This window comes from Octodon degus, unplaced genomic scaffold (assembly GCF_000260255.1).
Source record: "Octodon degus isolate 3935 unplaced genomic scaffold, OctDeg1.0 scaffold00037, whole genome shotgun sequence".
NCBI lineage: Eukaryota > Metazoa > Chordata > Mammalia > Rodentia > Octodontidae > Octodon > Octodon degus.
In genome coordinates, this window is record NW_004524613.1 from 5,091,591 (window position 1) to 5,110,429 (window position 18,839).

The 18,839-nt window shown below is 38.0% G+C and overlaps 1 protein-coding gene across 1 annotated transcript in view; it reads left to right on the forward strand.

The window, feature by feature from the left end:
• Window positions 1-18,810, forward strand: part of Itch (itchy E3 ubiquitin protein ligase) — a 134,887-nt gene extending 116,077 nt beyond the window's left edge. Inside the window, exons 19-23 of the mRNA XM_012514656.2 lie at window positions 1,557-1,677; window positions 3,543-3,647; window positions 6,311-6,407; window positions 11,992-12,064; window positions 15,452-18,810. Coding sequence (XP_012370110.1) covers window positions 1,557-1,677; window positions 3,543-3,647; window positions 6,311-6,407; window positions 11,992-12,064; window positions 15,452-15,551 — 496 coding nt within the window. The 3' untranslated portion in view covers window positions 15,552-18,810. The remainder of the gene's footprint in view (window positions 1-1,556; window positions 1,678-3,542; window positions 3,648-6,310; window positions 6,408-11,991; window positions 12,065-15,451) is intronic.
• Window positions 18,811-18,839: the final 29 nt, after the last annotated feature.

The following is an 18,839-nucleotide window of genomic DNA, read 5'->3' on the forward strand; positions in this document are numbered from 1 at the left end:
CATGTGGTGCTGGGGGATTGAACCACGGTCCCTGTGCTTTGCTAAGCTTGTTCTAAATAGGTGCTTTAGACCACGGAGCCATCTCACCAGCCCCCTGATTAAGTTATTGTCTTCAATATTGAAATCATTTTGATGAATTTCAGGTTGTTCTTCCATTTGTTGTTCTTGTTCAGTATTAGTATGGTAAACTGACTCCACATTGATATTAATTCCTTGTAGACTGTCATCACCAAGGCTCAAAAAATTTCTTAAGCAAGTGCATGTGACAGACTTTGGACCGTCAGTGAGCTGCTACATACAAAACTGGCATCTGTATATATCTGTTCTTTCTAAGGCAGCCTCCATTGAGCCCAGCCACAAACTGTAGGGGGAAGCACATGAATTTGGATAAGCTGCATCAGACAGATCCAAGAATAAAATGGTAGCCCTGCTTTACACCGTTCTGGGAGTCCTAGTGTTATGTTCCCAATTACAATGTGAAAATCAGGTGTTATCTTAGCCAAAAACCACAGTCAGTTTTTCTTTCTCGTTGTTTTTTGTTTTTGTTTTGTTTTTTGAGACATGGTCTCACTATGTAGTTTAGACTGGCCTTGAACTCACTGTGTACCCCAGGCTGGCCTCTAATTTATGGCAGTCCTTCCTCAGCCTTCTGAGGGCTGGGATTGCAGGTATGCACCAACATGACTGGCTTAATGTGTTTTTCTGAACCATTCTTTATTTATAGTTAATAAAAGTTGTTCAGATCCTGGAACTTCTAGGTGTAAACTCCTTTTTCTTCCTCCCCCACCCCCTGAATTTTTTTTTTATGTATTTAGTACAGGTCTACAGGGTCTCACTGCACAGATAAGACTCTAGTGATCTTCCTCTCTTCAGCCTCCCAAGCGGTGGGATTATAGGCACCCCAGGGGCAGGGCTGGCACAGCATGCCAGGATGGAACCCCAGTCCCTGCCTCTGCCTAAGCAGGCTCTTTAATCTGCTGAGCTATCTGGCTGGCCATTCCCTCAGAATTCTTGACTGCTAGCTCTTGAGTATGCTTGAGTTTCTAAGAGCATCAGCTAACGATGACACTCTGTACTTGTATTGAATACCATTTAGACATTTTCAATGTAGCATAAACAGATTTCCCCCATAATACTACAGTTGACTACTGTCCCCTTGTGGTAATGCTGTTGAAGTCTGTACTGCTTGAGATTGTATGTTCTATATGGAGCAGTACTAGTGTGTAGAGGTTTCAGTCCATAATTGGCTGGCTCCAAGGTAGGGCAGTATAGCAGAATGGCATTGCAGAGGAGAAACTGTTTATAGAAGGTAGAAGGTAACAAGCTACTGGCAACCTAAAGTAATTTTTAAAAATGAAATTATATTTTGGTTATGAATTGGGCATAAGGTTGGTATTGTGATGAAGCTAGGACATTGTATACATAGGGGTTTATTATAGTCTACTTTTGTAGTTTCAGGTTTTTCATAATAAAGCTTAAAATTTTAAAATTTTATATTCAAAATTTAAAGATAAAATTTAAGTATTCTGATTTTCTTTTTCATATTTACTTGCCAGAATGGTAGCTGAGTGGAGGTTGTCTCGAGGTGTTGAAGAACAGACACAAGCTTTCTTTGAAGGTTTTAATGAAATTCTTCCACAGCAGTATTTGCAATACTTTGATGCAAAGGAATTAGAGGTAATAAGCTTTTCATTTCCCCCCTAAAGCATTCTACTAAAAGTCTGCAGGTATCTCCTTTGTCATTTTTCCAGTGAGAGTAGGTTTTTTTTTTTTCAAAATTTTATTGATAAACAGCAATGGGACAGTTTCAAATCAAATCGGAAGTACAGTTTCAACAAATAATACACTGCATATATTCTTCTTAGTGGTTAATTGCTGTACAAGATGCGGACTTGAGATCCTATTTACAAACACCATTAGAACAAATCATTCTATTCATTAAGAGAATGCAACTATATATCTATCCTAACCACTTTGAATACACAGATACAAAATGGACATTTTTTCTAAGTTCCGTTATTGAATATTATGGGTGTGTAAACTCAGCAAAATATTCTAAAAGAGTCCAGTAGCCCATAATAGCATTGGGTCTTCTGTTTAACTGGCAATGTCAGAAATTACTGACCTGAGTCCCCCACAGCTCAACATAACAACATGGCTTTACTTCCTATATTTCGTCTTCATACTTTTCTACTGGATGGTTAAGACCAAGGTAAAGCAGGACCTGTGCAACAAGAGTTGTAGCTTTTTGGTCTGAGAAGGTCAGTGAAATGCCCTCAGGATTTATCCTGAGATCCTGTACCTCAGATTGTAGAACCTTTGTCAGTGCAGCCATGTGGATGAGTCACGGCCATTGCTTGGCCAATGTGCTTTCTGTGAAATCCTGAGAGAGTGTCTTCTCTCCATGTGACTCTCCTTAGGCCCACTCTACGTCATTGGTCACTTTCTTGTTTGGCCCCATAATCTTCTTGATCAGAAAATCTGGGACACTACCGAGGCACATGACATTACAGTACAAGTTCTCATATGTCCTGAGTCTTAATTGACCTTAGAAGGCTAGGGCCAAAATGTTGGCTTTCCTTGTAGCCCTCCTTTTTCTCTAATTTTGGTCTGCAAAACTTAGGTTGTTAACCATCCAGAAGACAAGCTTATTGTTATTATCAAATGATTTAGGCTACCAAGCTTAACCTCACTGTCTCACTGCATTTCAAACATCTTAGGCATAATAAGGAACAGGGAGAGTAGTTTTTATGCTGGTAAGATTTTTTTTTTTTTCTTAGCTAGAGAAACTGAGTTTATTCTGGTAAGGTGTTTTAAAACATCACTAATGGTTAAAGAAAACTATAAATTATCCCAAAACTGAAAGAGAAAGGCAGACAGATAGACAGAATACTACCTTAAAGTACTGCTATTAAGACTTAGCTACCTAGCCAGACATAGAGGCACATGCCTGTAATTCCAAACTAATTCCTCAGTCTTCCACAGGGAGACTGAGGCTAGAGGATCCCCACAAATTCAAGGAGCCAACTACATAGTTCATGAGTTCAGAGCCAGCCTGAACCAATCACATAGAGAATAAGACTTACTTACAGTTGAATAACCTGTTTCCTCTGTGTGTGACACAGTATGTGGAAACCCACCCTAATGAAAATACAATTCTTGATGTACAGTTCAAAGCTGAGGGCAGGGCTGGCAAGATAGCTCAGTGTACTAAGTGCCTGCTTAGGCAAGCACAGGGACCGGACCAGGGTTCGATCCCCTGTACCACACGCTATGCCAGTCCCACCCCCAAGTGTGCTGAGCCAGCCACTGGGACCAGGTATGGTGCTGCACGTCTGTAATCCCAGTGTTGAGGAGGCTAAAAACAGGAGGACCACTGTGAGTCTGAGTGGTGTATTAAATAGACCCTATACTAAATAGATTTTTTTAAAAACCTGCAGGCTAATGATTAATAACTTTAAAGCTATGTTTAATGTTAGTCTTTTCTGTCAAGCATTTTTTATATGGTTATCTAAAAATTATTTTTTTTTCCATCTCTAAAGGTCCTTTTATGTGGCATGCAAGAGATTGATTTGAATGACTGGCAAAGACATGCCATCTACCGTCATTACACTAGAACAAGCAAACAAATCATATGGTTTTGGCAGGTTTGTTTCTAAGTTTATTTCTATTGGTAGATACAACATAAGTTTTTAGAATTTACTACAAAACAAAGGCAGCAGTATGTCTGTTCAGTCTATTCTGTTCAGTGTAATAAATGAATATAGAATTTAACAGCATCCTTTTACGACTAAGTAAGGAACACATATCTTGCAGCTTTGACCATATTTGCTCTTTGAATTTTATACAACTGTCAGGTTTTTAACAATCATGCTTCGTTTAGAACTATATAGTATTTAGGTGACAAATTTCAAGAACCTGGTTTAGAATCATAATGATATCTCTGAACAAATGATGAAAATCATTAGTCACTAAGGATAAATCAAAACCATAGTGAGATACCACTTTATAGTCATTACTATTTAAAAAAATGAGGGGAAAGGCATAGTCTTTGGTGAGAATGTGGAGAAATTAAAATCAGTGAGAGTATAATAACCACTATAACTGTGCACAGTGGTGAACACCTATAATCCCAGCACTGGGGATGCTGAGGTGGGAGGAATTCAAGGCCAGTTTAAGCTACATAGTGAGCTCAAGGCCAGCCTAAACTACATAGCAAGAGCCAGTATGAAAAAACAAAAAAATTTTAAAAATAACCACTACAGGAAATGATTCATCAGTGCCTCTGGAAGTTAATTACAACATATAATCTAGCTGTTCCAATAGAGAACCAACACCAGAGACCCCATCCGTAGATACTGCTTCGTACCACTTTGCAGAACAGTATTACTCAGGATAGCCAAGAGTTTACCAGGCATGGCGGCACATGTCTGTAATGCTGGGGGGGGGGGGGGGCGTGCTGGAGGTGGGAAGGCAGGTAGATTGCTATAAATTCAAGGCCAGCCTGGGCTATGGAATGAGTTTAGGGGCAGCCTGAACTGTACTGTGAGATCCTGTCTCAAAAAACCCCCCAAAAAACAAAATAGATCACCAGGTGGCAAAATTAACCCATATGCCCATCATTAGATGAATAAACACAGTGTGGTATACAATAATATGCTATTCAGCCCTAAGAAGGAATGAAGTTTTTGATACATGATGCAGCATGACTGAATCTTAAGATACTCTAAATTTTAGCCAGGCATGTGGTGCATGCCTGTAATCACAGCACTCGAGGAGGGTGAGGCAGGAGGATCACTGTGTTTGAAGCTAGCCTTAGCTACATGAGTTCAGTGCCACCTGCACTGTAAAGATAGACCCTATTTTAAAAAGCCACAAAAGGCAGTATTTGTCCATGTATGTGGGGTTCCTTGAATGTACAAATTAATAAAACTAGAAAATAAGATATAGCTTTCCAGGGGACTTAAGTATGTATGGGGAGTTATGTTTATTATATGCATAGTTGTTATTTAGGATGATATTGTAGTTCTGGACATAGAAATGATAGTTATATGGCAGTATGCTCTTTTTTATGTATTTGGTCTCACTACAGCAGGATCTCACTACATAGCTCCAACTCATAATGATCCTGCTGTTTTCAGCCTCACCAGCACTGGGATTACAGGTGTGCACCACCATGGTCTTGGTCTCCTTGTGCCCAAGGGCATGACCGGCACAGCATATGGTATTGCGGATTGAACCCTGGTCCCTGCTCTTGCCTAAGCAGGTGTTTAGTCTGCTGAGCTATCTCATTGGCCCTGATAGTATGCATTTAATGCCAAAGAATTAGGCACTTAAAATCATTGGTAAATTTTATGTTAGGTATATTTTACTATAATATTTTAAAAGTCCAATATAAAGAAATTCATATGAGAAATGCAAGAAGTGAACTGAGCTGCAACAGATAGTTTAACACAGTAAAATAAATTTAAGCGCCAGAGATACAACTCAGTGGCACAGCACCTGCCTGGCAAGTGCAAGGTCTTGAATTCAATTTTCTAGTTTAAATAAATAAATAAATAAATAAGTTGTCAAACAAAAGATATTTCCTACAAAAAAAAATTTTTTTTTTTCAGCTAGGTTTGATTTTTTTTTTTTTTTTCCTTCAGAAATCTATTACTTTGAGCCAAGTTTAGGAGGTAAAAGCTGGGGCTGGGGAGATGGCTCAGTAGAATAAGCACTTCCCTGGCAAGTGCAAGGGCCTGAGTTCAATCAATCCCTGGTTCCGCAAAAAAAAAAAAAAAAAAAAAAAATTTAGGAGGTAAAAGCTACATAATTTTGCTTTACATGTAGTTTTTGCCACTGGGAATCAAACTGAGGACCTTGTGCTTGCCAGGCAGGTGCTGTGCCACTGATACATTTCCAAGCCTATTGGTTATATCTGAAAGAGAATTTTGTGAGTTTGATCTCATTTTTTCATAAAACCCAAAAGCCTGTGCAGACTCTTAACTGTATAACCACATGAATGTTCTATAGGACAGCCAGGTTCAAGTAGAAGAACAGATCTTCAAAAACTGCCTGAGTAAGGATTTCTTATGTCTAGGGAACCCTTCCCTTTAAAGATACCATCCTAAAATTTTTGTAAGGGAAGGGTTGGTAGGAACTTGGCAAAACATGAATATTTTCCTCCTTTGGACAGGGTTGAATAAAAGTACTAGATAGCTCAGGTGACACCAGAGGTTCATTTAAATTTGAAATAACTTTTCTCTCTTGTTTAGTAACCTGAGTGTAACATATGACCTGCATATCTCTTTTAATGTGATTTTAACAGTTTGTTAAAGAAATTGATAACGAGAAGAGAATGAGACTTCTGCAATTTGTTACTGGAACCTGCAGATTGCCAGTAGGAGGATTTGCAGACCTCATGGGTATGTATACAGAGTGCTTTTCCTGTATAGAAATTATTTATCACATTGCTGTGAGATGAATGTATATACAGCTTAGCAGAAATAATAAAGTCTAGCCATTTTCTCAGCTAGGCAGCTATCCTGGATTTTTGTAAACTTTTAAATCACTCTGTATTCTTCACTTCTGTAGAAATTTTTAGTCGGCATAGCTTTAACTTAATAAGATAACAGACTTCTTTTTGTGTATAAATCTTTTTGTTCAGCCATTTTGCAAACATTTTAGTTTTTGAGGCAAGCATTATTGGGTATGGTAGTCTATAAGGTAATCTCAGCACTCTGGAGGCAGGAGGATTTGAGTTCAAGGGCAGCATGAGCCTAGGAAGCAAGACCCAGTCTAAAAAAAAAAAAAAAGAAAGAAAGAAAAAATTAAAATACAAGACAAAACTTTATGCTTTGTACCATAGGAGGAGAAGCAGTGATCTCAAAAACTGTTTTAACTGAAGTAGATTCATGATTAGAAAAGTAAGCAGGTGATTTTGGGTACAGAATATGGAGCCAGTTTAATAACAACTTTATCTTTTTAATTTTTTTAGTAAGGGTCTACAGGGTCTCACTATGAAGATCAGACTCATAGTTATCCTCCTGTTTTCAGCCTCCCAAAGAGCTGAGATTATAGGTGTGTGCCACCAGGCCCAGTCTCAATTGCAGTCTCAGCATGCCCCAGGAGTGGGGCCAGCAGGGTACACCTAGAATCAAACCTGGCTCATGCATCTACCTAAACAGGTGTTTTAACCCGCTGAGCTATTTGGCCGGCCCTTTAATAACAATTTTTTTTTTCTTTTTGTGCAACCGGGGATTGAACTCAGGTCCTTGCGCTTGCCAGGGAAGCACTTGTTCCACTGAGCCATCTCCCTGGCCCTTTATTTTTTTATTTTTTTTTTCTTTTCAAAGTTTTATTGATAAACATATAGCAATGAGACAGTTTCAAATCAAATCGAAAGTACAGTTTCAACATCCCTGGCCCTTTAATAACAATTTTAAAAGTAGACCAGATAATTTGGTTATTACCCTAAGGATATTGAGTTCTTTTTGAAGAGAGGAAAACTAACTTGCTGAAGCTGCATTTTAGAAAGATTTGATGGCACGGTAAAATATATCTCATATGTTAAAATCTAAGGTGAAAAAAAATCTAAGATGCACATTTTGTTTTTGAGATGGTCTCGCTGTGCAGTTTGGACTGGCTTTGTGCTCACTTTTGTAGTCCCCAGGCTGGTCTCGAACTCAGAGATCCTCTTGTCTCAACCTCCTGAGTGCTGGGATTACAGGTGTACACCACCATGCCCAGTTCCAGGGCTACACTGTGGGTACCTGGGAATCCAGGGCCGAGACTGCATGGCATGCAGGTTCGGGGATCAAACTCGGCTTTTTGTGCTTGTGAGGTAGGTGTTTATGCCTCTGAGCTATCTGCCTGGCCCCAAGATGCATGCTTGTAATCCCAGTACAGAGCCAGAGGCAGGAGGATCTCTGTGAGTTTGAGGTCAGCCTGGACAGTATGAGTGAGTTCAAGGCCAGCCTAAACTACATATTGAGACCCTATCTCAAAAAATAAAAGGTGCGGGGGGAGGGTGAGTATACTTAGGAAGTAATTATTGTGTTATGAGAACCTGATCTTAGCAGGTGAAATGGAAATAAAAGAGGAAGAGTATGTTGCGCCCAATGGCACTGTCATATAGTCTAGCACTCTGGGAGGCTGAAGCAAGAGGTCAAGCCCAGTCTGGGCAAATTTAGCAGGATCGTGTCATAATATTTGCCCTGAGTTCAGTCCCCAGTACAATGCCGTCCCCCACTTCGCAAGAAAATATCCTGAAGGTCTACTTTTGGAAGAAAAGAGTAGAGAATTAAAGAGATATGTGTAGTATAGTCTCTGAAGCAGAATAGAAAGCAGTTTTTTATTCAGAGCTACAGATTCAGGGTGATTTCTAAGGAAGTTGGAGGCAGAGGACTTTTGAGAATACATTATAGTTTGAAAGGAGAAAAACCATACTGAGCATTGGGGGTGGAGGGATAAGGAGAAGACAAAAAAAGTTGGTGGAAGCTTTTTAGTATAAACTGAAAGCCTGATCATTAAAAAGAACTAGGTCTGCTCTAATAAATTTTGAGTTAGGTCAGGTTGTCAGAAACAACACAGGGGCTGGTGAGATGGCTCAGTGATCTAAAGCACCTACTTAGAACAAGCTTAGCAAAGCACAGGGACCACGGTTCAATCCCCCAGCACCACATGTAAGCCAGCCCCGCCCCCTGGTGGGCTGAGCTGGACACACACACACAGACACACACACACACACACACACACACACACACAAATAAATAAATAAAAATTTAAAAAAATAATAAAATAATAAAATTAAAAAACAGCACCAACAACAACACAGAAGGGCCACCCCGGTAGCTCAGCAGACTAAATCGCCTGCTTAGGCAGAACACAGCAACAGAGCTTCAATCCCCAGCATGCTGTGCTGGCCCCTCTCCCAGGGCACGCTGAGGTGGGGATTGAGACTGGGTGTGGTGGCGCCACATGTAATCCCAGTGCTTGGGAAGCTGAAAACAGGAGAATCACTGCAAGTCCGATCTGTGTAGTGAGACTCTGTAGACCCTGTGGACCCTGCACTAAATACACAAAACAAACACAGAAGGATGCCCCTGGAAAAGAGAAATGGTTAGGGCCTGGGGAGAGAGGGCTCAGTGGAATAAGTACTTCCCTGGCAAGTGCAAGGGCCTGAGTTCAATCCCTGGTTCCACCAAAAAATTAAATAAATAAGAAAGAAAGAAAAGAGAAATGGTAGGATTTTAGAGGCCACTGAATATAAATTTCAGCCCAGTGCAGGAGGAGGTGACCTTATCAGATCCAGTGTTGCACTGTTATTAACAAGTATTTATGGGCCAGCCGGATAGCTCGGCAGACTAAAGTGCCTGCTTAGACAGAGTGCAAGGTTTGGAGTTCGATCCCTGGTGTGTCGTGCCAGCCCTGCCCACGGGGTGCACTGTGCTGAGAGGGCGATTGAGACTGGGCGTAGTGATGCACCTGTAATCCCAACACTTTGGAGGCTGAGCACAGCAGAATCACTATAAGTCTTATCTACGTAGTGAGACCCTGTACTGAATACAAAAAATAAGAAAAATTTTTTTAATTTAAAAAGTATCTATAGGGGCTGGAGAGATGGCTCAGTGGTCTAAAGCACCTACTTGGAACAAGCTTGGCAAAGCACAGGGACCGCGGTTCGATCCTCCAGCACCACATGCCAGCCAGCCGCACCCCCTGGTGGGCTGAGCTGGCCACACACACACACACACACACACACACACACACACACACAATAAATAAATGTTTAACAAAATAATAAAAATCTATAAAAAAATAAAAATAAATAAAAAGTATCTATAATTGATATTTTAAAATTAAATCATTAAATAACCTGTTTATCAGCTCCAGTATATATGTAACATTAAACAATGTAAAAGGGAATGTTAGAGAACAACTGTGTTAGAAAGCATAAGTTACGTGTTTCTCTCTACAAGATTTGGGCTTAAAAGGAAGCTAAAAGCTGTTTCATATAAGAAAAACTGCGAAATGAAATATCAGATTAAAAAAGATAAGAAATGATAGATTTGAAGAATGTATGATAAGGAAATAACCTAGCCAGGAATGATGGCACAGACTTGTAATTTCAACTACTTGAGAGTCTTAAATTGTAAATTCAAGGCCAGCCTAAGCAATTTAGTAAGACCCTGTCTCAAAAATGTTGGAGAGGTAACTAACTGAGTGTCAGTGTTTGAGGCTAGCCTATGGATCTTATTTAAAATGTAGCATCATGCTTAGAGATTGGCCTAGCATATATGAGGCCCTGACATATCTATTTGCAGTACTGGGGCCCAAAGCCAGAACCACTGAGTTATATCCTTAGCATTTTTTGTTGTTGTTTTTTGTCATGCTGTATTTAAGACATGTTCTCACTAATTTGACCAGGCTGGCCTTGAACTTGTGATCCTCTTGCCTTAGCCTCCTGAGTATCTGGGATTATAGCAGCGCATTACCATACCTATTTTAATGTTTGATTCTATATCAAAAGTGATTCAGAATCTTCTCCATTACAGTAGATTTTTTTTTGGTGGGGGAGAGGTGCTGGCTCAGGCTGCCTTAAAGGCAAGTTGGGATCAAACTGCAGTCCCCTGCGCCTGACTGGGTTTGCCAGAGCAGGCACTTAAACAACTGAGCTAACCCTCAAGCTCTCTTCTCCATCACATGTTAGCACTTTTAAATGTCTTTTCATTTGTGTAGTTGAAATGTTATATATTGAGTAAAGAAAGCATGCAGAATGACTTAATTTTTTTAAATTTTAATATATATATATGTGTGTAACATTGCAGAAATGCTTTAAGCTTTTTTTTTTTTTTTTTTTTTTTTTTTTTGGTGGTACCGGGGATTGAACTCAGGACCTTGCGCTTGGCAGGCAAGCACTTATTCTACTGAGCTATCTCCCTGGCCCTTTAAGCATTTTTTCAAAATGTCCTATTTCCTTATGTTATTAGACTTTTTAATTAACTACATGTGAAAATAATTCATTGTTACTAAATACAAAGTAGTGCTACCAATTTATATTTGACCTGGATTTGGTCAGGTGAAACAGAAGATTTAGTATATCTTGCTACATTTTGTTTTGGTAGTGGTAGAGCTTAAATGTAGAGCTTTGCACATGCTAGGCAAGGGTTCTACTACTGAGCTACAGTCCTAGTCACTTTTATTTAGAGATATGGTCTCGCTAAGCTTCCTAGGCTGACCTCAATCAAGGTTGGAATCCTCCTGCCTCATCTTCCCAAATAGCTGAAATTAGAAGTGTCTGCCACCATGCTTGGTTTGTGCCTGCCCACTTCTAAATAAAAAGTCCAGTAGCACTGCCAGTTGTTATTATCACCCATAAATTCTTTCAAAGAAGTAATCTTTTATTAAAATTAGTACTTTACAGTTATCACTCACTGCTGTCTCTCAGAGAAAAAGAGGAAAGAATCGATGTATTTATATATGGATATATAAATATGCATGTGTACAGAATCTATAAGCACAATATTGATTTCATTATGATACTTACATTTCATAAAATGTTAGCAACTATTTTAATCAAGTTTACTTACTTAAGATAGTAGATCATAGTTTCTCTAGTGTAGTTAAAGCTAGTAATAGTGCCAGGGATATAGCTCAGTGACATAATCACCTGCCTGGCAAGTGCAGGGTCCCAATTTTGATCCCTGGTGTGAAAAGAAAAGTAAGCATTTTTATGAATTTGTGATATTCTCCCTAAGGGATGACAAAAGTACATTTTCTCTTGGGTATACATTAACAAAATTCTTCCTCAGACTTTAGCACTCCTCAGAGTCATTGGAAGCATGCTAAAACACATAACTGTAGAGTCCCACTCCTAGGGTTTCTGATTGAGTAGTAGCTGTGGGGTGGGTTCTGTGGATTTGTGGTTCCAACCTGCTGATGCTACAATGGAGAACACAAGTTGAGAACTTTTCAACCAAAAAACTTTATGGTTTTGTTATGTTTTAGGGAGCAATGGACCACAGAAATTCTGCATTGAAAAAGTTGGAAAGGAAAATTGGTTACCTAGAAGTCATACCTGGTAAGCAAAATCAGAAAGATTAGAGAAAATAGCCCTTGTTCCAGTTAACCTGCAGTGATTTCAGATGTGTGATGAAAAACTTTTCCTCCGTGTTACTGAATGTGTATAATAGCTTTATTGAGATATAATTAGGAGTGTGTGTGTGTGGTGTGATATTAGGATTGAACTCGAGGCCTTTGCACAGAGTCCTCTTCCCCACTTTTCTTTTATTTTTGCCACTACACCCAGCTGATACTTAAATTCTACAGAATAGTGGAAGCATCACCATAGTCCAGTTTTAGAGTATTTCCTTCACTCCAAAATGATGACCATTTGTAATTAATATCTGTGTGTGTGTGTGTGTGTGTGTGTGTGTGTGTGTGTGTGTTTGGTACAGAAAAACACAGCTTGGACTCATAGTGTTCCACCTCAGTCTCCTCAGTGCTGGGAACCCCTTATATTTTTTAAATGTGGGATTTATAAACTATATTTTGTCAGAATACAGGAAAAGAAATTTGGAGTACCTGCTTTATTTTTTTCTTTTTATTTTTTGGTGTGTGTAATTCCTTTTTAAAAAAAAATCAGGTTATATTGGTACATTGTAGTTATATATAATGATCACTTTCACAATAGAGGTTTTGTTTTGTTTTGTTTTTTGTATTGGGGTCTGAACTCAGGACTTTGCACTTGCCAGGCAGGTGCTTGTGCTGCTGAGCTTTCTCCCCAGCCTATCATCAAAGAGAATTTTTACTTGAACGTGATATCACTTTTTTTGCCTATTCTTGTACCTTCACTTCAACCCTTTGTTTCCATGTTTTCCTGCTTTTCTCTACCTTTTTAAACTTTTATTTCCTTTCTCCCTCCCCTTTTTATTGTTCCCCTCCCCATTGGAACATTTTCTTCCTCTTTCATAATACCTATTATACATTTCAGTCCTTATTTACACTCATTAGTTTCTCATACCAGAGAAACAGTGTGGTATTTATATATGTGTCTGGCTTGTTTCACCTAAAAGTATGGACTCAAGGTACATCCATTTTCCTAGAAACGACTTGAGTGTATTCTTCTTTATGGTAGAATATGGAGTACCTGCTTTCTAACATGGTAACCAGAAATGTTTTCTCATTTTTAATGTAGATCAAGCATATTTCCAAAAATGTACCAAAGTAAAAGTCCACTAATCTTCAGATACAGTATGTTGGAATTCTACCTAACATCAACAATTTTTTTATTTTGTGATACATATGTCTAGTAGTCACATATTGATCTTTTTTTCCTTTATTTTTATTTTTATTGAGAAATAAATATGAATGAGACAGTTTCAAAGCTGATTAATAGGACAGTTTTGATAGTCAATACACTATACATTGTTATCTTTTTAGTGGTTATCCATAATACAAGAAGCAGACGGGATATTCTGTCCAAACACTGTTAGTAAACCTCTTTCTTCTCATTGACTTAAGCAAAGGTAGCTGTAAATTTATTCTAACTATTTTGTATGTACACATACAAAATGATCTTTCCTTTGTATCCTTTTTTTTTTTTTTTTTTTTTTTTTTTTTTTTTTTTTGGTCAGAGGTGAATATTCTATTGGCATCTAAATACTATAGGTGTTTGAATTCAACTAAACAATCTAACACTGTCTAGCAGTGGGTTATCCTCAGAAGTTATTGACTTTAGCCTTTTACAGCTCATCGTATTACTATGGATTTACTTCATATACCTCATTTTTATACTTTTCTGCTGGATGGTTAAGACCAAGATATAGCAAGACCTATATAACAAGAAATGTAACTTTTGTATCTGATAAGGTCAAGTAGTCACATATTGATCTTTTTTTTTTTTTGCTGTTTTGTTCTTTTTTTTTTCTTTTCAAAGTTTTATTGATAAACATATAGCAATGAGACAGTTTCAAATCAAATTGAAAGTACAGTTTCAACAAATAATACTACATATTGATCTTATTAAATATTTATTTTCTCTAACCATTATGCTGTTTTATTGTCTGTTCTTTTGTTTTAATACACTTACTATATGTATGCATAATTCAAATACCATTGAGTTCATCCTCTTAAAGTGTTCAGTTTAGTAGTTAGAAATATGAGATAAGATCAGAAACTATGGTGAATGTTCATGTATTTGGTACAGGGTCTCACTATGCAGTCCTAACTCATAGTGATCCTCCCTGTTTTCAGCTTCCCCAGTGCTGGGATTACAGGTGTGCATCACCATACCCAGACGTGGTACCAGCTCAGCACATCCAGGGAATCAAACTCCTGTCCCTGTGCTTGCCTAAGCAGGTACTTAGTCCACTATCTCACTGGCCTTATGGTGAATGTTTAAATTTTTAAAAATTATTATAATGAGTGTTAATATGGCGATACAATTGTTTCCATTAATCTCCCTCAGCCCCCTCCATACCCAAAAGATTAATCTCATCAATCTTGCAACTCTGTGAAGCATCTAGGAATCTTTTTTTAATGATACTGGGAATTAAATTGAAGACCTCATTCATCCTAGGCAAGCACACTACCATGAGCTATATATTATATATCTCCAGCTCAGTAGTTCTCTTTCATGATATTTGCTCTGGAGTCTGCCACAATGTGTTGACCATTGAGAATGTTTACTTTTCATAGTCATTTTGACTTTGAGGAAAAGCCATAAATTGTATAATGGTAGACCCAATCCTGGGCTACAAAGTGAGCTCAAGACCAACCTGAACTGCATAGTGAGACTCTGTCTCAAAAAAAAAAACAACAAAGGGGCTGGAGAAATAGCCCAGTGGCAGAAGCACCTGCCTGGTAAGCACAAGGCTCTGAGTTTAATCCCCAGTACCCAAAAAAAGACCAAAAAAAAAAAAAAAAAAAAAAAGTATTACAGTAAAAGACATATTGCTGGGCCAGCAAGTTAGCTCAGCAGACTAAGCACCTGCTTTGGCAAGCATAAAGGGACCAGGGTTCCATCCCTGGTCACGCATGCCATGCTTGCCCCGCCCCCCAGGGGATGCTGAGCTAGTGAATGAGTCTGGGCATGGTGGTGCACACTTGTAAAGCTAGCACTGGGGAGGTGAAAACAGGAGGATTACTACAAATCTAAGCTGCATAGCGAGACCCTGTGCCAAATACATTTTAAAAAAAAGACATACTGCTTTTTTTTTTAAATGGACTTTATTTATTTAGGCCTGCTCAGCCCACCCTGAGGGCAGGGCTGGTGTGACCTGTGGTGCTGGGGCCAGGAATCAAACCGCAGTCCCCTGAGCCTGCCTAAGCTTGCCTAGGCAAGTGCTTTAGACTGTTGATCTCCCTAGCCATAGTTTTCCCTAACTTTGAAGCCAGTGTTGCTGTCGCTGTACAGTTTGTTTCTTCGTATGTTTCCATTTCTCAATCCAGCAATTCTTTCTTCTAGTTTCAATCGCCTGGACCTTCCACCCTACAAGAGTTATGAGCAACTGAAGGAAAAGCTGTTATTTGCCATTGAAGAAACAGAAGGATTTGGACAAGAATAACTTCTAAGACTTTGTACCACCAATGGATAAGAACTTATTTGCAGTGTTTATCCTTTTCTTTCTCTGCCTGTTGCACATCTTATAAAATTGGACTGTGACAGTTTAGAAAGTTACCTAAGTTAGTAAATTGTTATCAAGAAATTTATCTCCCAGTGATTCTGGATTTCTACTCAACATTTACAGAATCAGATCTACAAACAACTAGTCTGAACTTACTTAATATGAGGTTTAACACTGCAGTGAAATCTGCATTGTCTTATTCCACTAGATTGTTTCCTTAACAATTTTGTATGTGTGTCAAAAGTCTCACCTGGAAGTAGGCTTTCTTCTTTCAGAGATTCTGCAAATATACAGGGAGGTCTCTCAGTGACTGCAATATACAAGATCTTCCCTTTAAGCCTCTTGTAAAGAGGTATTTAATAAAAGTGCAAGCTTAGCCAAGCTTCTGGGCACATGAGCAGACTTCTGGCTTGTGCTCTCCCTCTCATTTCAGTCTGGCCTGACTGTTGTTTTCCTTCCTGGAGCATGAATCTGTACATCATTTTGATGTTATTCCCGGAAATTATGCAAGGCTTACATCTCTACAAAGCAGTTTTGTCTTTGAATTCAGGGAAAAGTAGGTTCCAGCTGGCAAATGACTTCATACCTCTCCTCATTTGGAAATTTAATTGCCTCACAGATAGTATAAACTATTAACACTGTTGTTATCCAATGTTTTAAAAAGGTAATTGGAGTTAATTCATCTGAATTCATTTTAAGGGTATTGATGATTTGTATGATCCTATACATAAATTGAAACTTTATAATTGTGTCACAGTCTAACAACTTCAGTTGTATTTAATTATTGCTAAGAAATTAATTTGAGTTGTAACTAGAATATTTCCTAGTTCAAATAGAAGTCAGTGAAACAGCCTTTGAAATCACATTTGGGAATGAGAGCTGTAGTGCTGACTAAAATGAAGGGAAGATAATATCTAGTAACCACAGAAATGTATTCTGGGTATGAATTAAAATCTCTGACACATGTTGGAGTAGTCATTTCTATTCTTTACATTGTCTTGAATTTTGATATTCCTTATCTGCATTATTCTTTTCACCCTAAAACTTTTAGCAGGTTTCCTTTATTTCCCGATGAATAGGGATTTTGTTTGTTAAGACTGCTCCCTTACTAATTAATGCACTTTGGCCTTCTTTGTAGTTAATTTATTTAACCTGGCCTAGTATAGATTGTCAGGATGGCTGCTATCATAGATATGACTTAATGGATAGTGAGAGGAAGCCTATGCCAGCTGAATCCCTATCATAGCCAGACCCTGAGGACAGCCTTATAACTCACGTAACAGGGACCTTGGCATATTTCAGGAGCATAGCATGAACAAGTAGCATTAGGCCAAGAATATACAGCAAGTAGCAGGCCCCTGTTCCATATGGAAAGAAAATGTTTTTACATCACCATCTGCTCATCCTATTTAAAGTCCTATGACAGCATTTTCTAACTTGTATATCTGTACTCTTTGACACTGCCGTCATAAAGCAGAGATTTATGTGAGTAAAAGGATTGTCTCATCCAAAAATTATCAGTGTAAAGGGGGAGATTAAGATTTTCCCAACTGTTTTTTATTCCACATACCCTAGGAAATATAGTATGATCTCTAAAAGCCCTAGTTTCCAAAGTAGGGATTCTCTGCCTTTTTGTTGGTAGGGTAAAAAAAATGCTATTGCTTTGTCTTACAGAGCGAATGTTTGCCAACTACCCATTCATTATGTAAGTCTGAACTTTGATAATATATGGCTGTGAAGATTATGCCTTCTATAAATACATCCTATTGAGGCAAATTCTCATAATGAAATGTAGTTACCTGTAATATTTGCTAGAGATTTATAAGATTAAATTAAGAGATAATGTAAGAAAGTAGGCTTTTTGGTTCTACATAATGCTTCATGATTCATTTAGGGACCTAGAAATATTGTGTGAAAATGTACAAATATTACCCAAAAGGCTCTCTGCCCTATATTTTTAAAATACAGAATAGTTATATTTGAAGTCCTGGCCCTAGTTCTATAGGGCTTGGCTATTTAATATTTTTATGAAAGAAATGTTTAGTTCTGGAAGAGGTAAATGCTTGTATATATTTTTGCAGCCCAGGATCTCCCTACTCCATTTCTTCCTTTAATTTAAGTGGTCACATGTATATGTCTTCCCTGCTGTGGTAGAAAAATGGGGGCTGGATATCCCAAGAATCAGAGGTTATATAAAAAGTAACTGCAGATAGACAACAGACATAAATATCTACAAATGCTATCTTAAATTTTGCTCTAAACTGAACATTTGGAAATAGATTTATTGTAAGTGTTTAATTAGAGCTTTTTCTTAAATCTGAACTAAATTGCTTTTAAGGTCCTTTTTCTTTGTAAGCATTGTAAATGCTAATAAATCTTGTTGATTTTTTTTTTTTTTTTTTTTTTTTTTTTACTGCATGGTATGTTGAAATAAAAACAAATTAAAACGAGCAATTGCCTTATTCTTCTGCTCTTTCGGTGTTGGGGAAGGCAACATTCCACAGCTGGGTCAGGAAGAAGAGATCTCACTTGTTTCATCACACCAAGTGGTTTAAAACTGATCCAGCACCTCACAACAATGAATTCTTGCTCTGTCTTTTATGATCTGTATCAATTGCAGAAGAATCCAATTTCATAAGACTTACAATAACTCTATTCAAAAATCAGTACTGATTTTTCATTGAGAGATTGACATACCAATGTCAGTTCATCAGAAATTTTAGTAAAACCTGATTCAGCTGCCCCCCCCCCAAGGTCTTATCCTATTTCATGCAAGCCCTTTCTGCCACTTCTTATTTGAAATGTTATCAGGAATGTCTCATAGTATTAGACTTTGACTCTTATTTTTCTCTCTCCCCATGTTTTAAATGTAACTTCATTCTTCTCATAGAATTAACTACTTCTATTTAGTATTGTTGGTATCTCCAGCCCCCTCCTTTTTTTCTGTTTTTCTTTCAGAGTTATGATAAAATTGTTTGTATGTGTACTTTATTAACTAAAAACAGAATGGCAGCACTGGATTGTATATTACTGTATTGGAATACTTTTGTTAGACTGTAATTTCAAAAACTCAGGTAACTACAAATGTTATAGGGAGTCAAATGCTTTTATACAGTTTCTTCAGGGAAATGCCTCATTTTGAATGTCCTTAAAGGATGTAAGTAAGATTGTGTTTATTATTAAAACATTTTTGTTCCTTCGTTTGCACACTTTTCTGTTAGTCTTAAG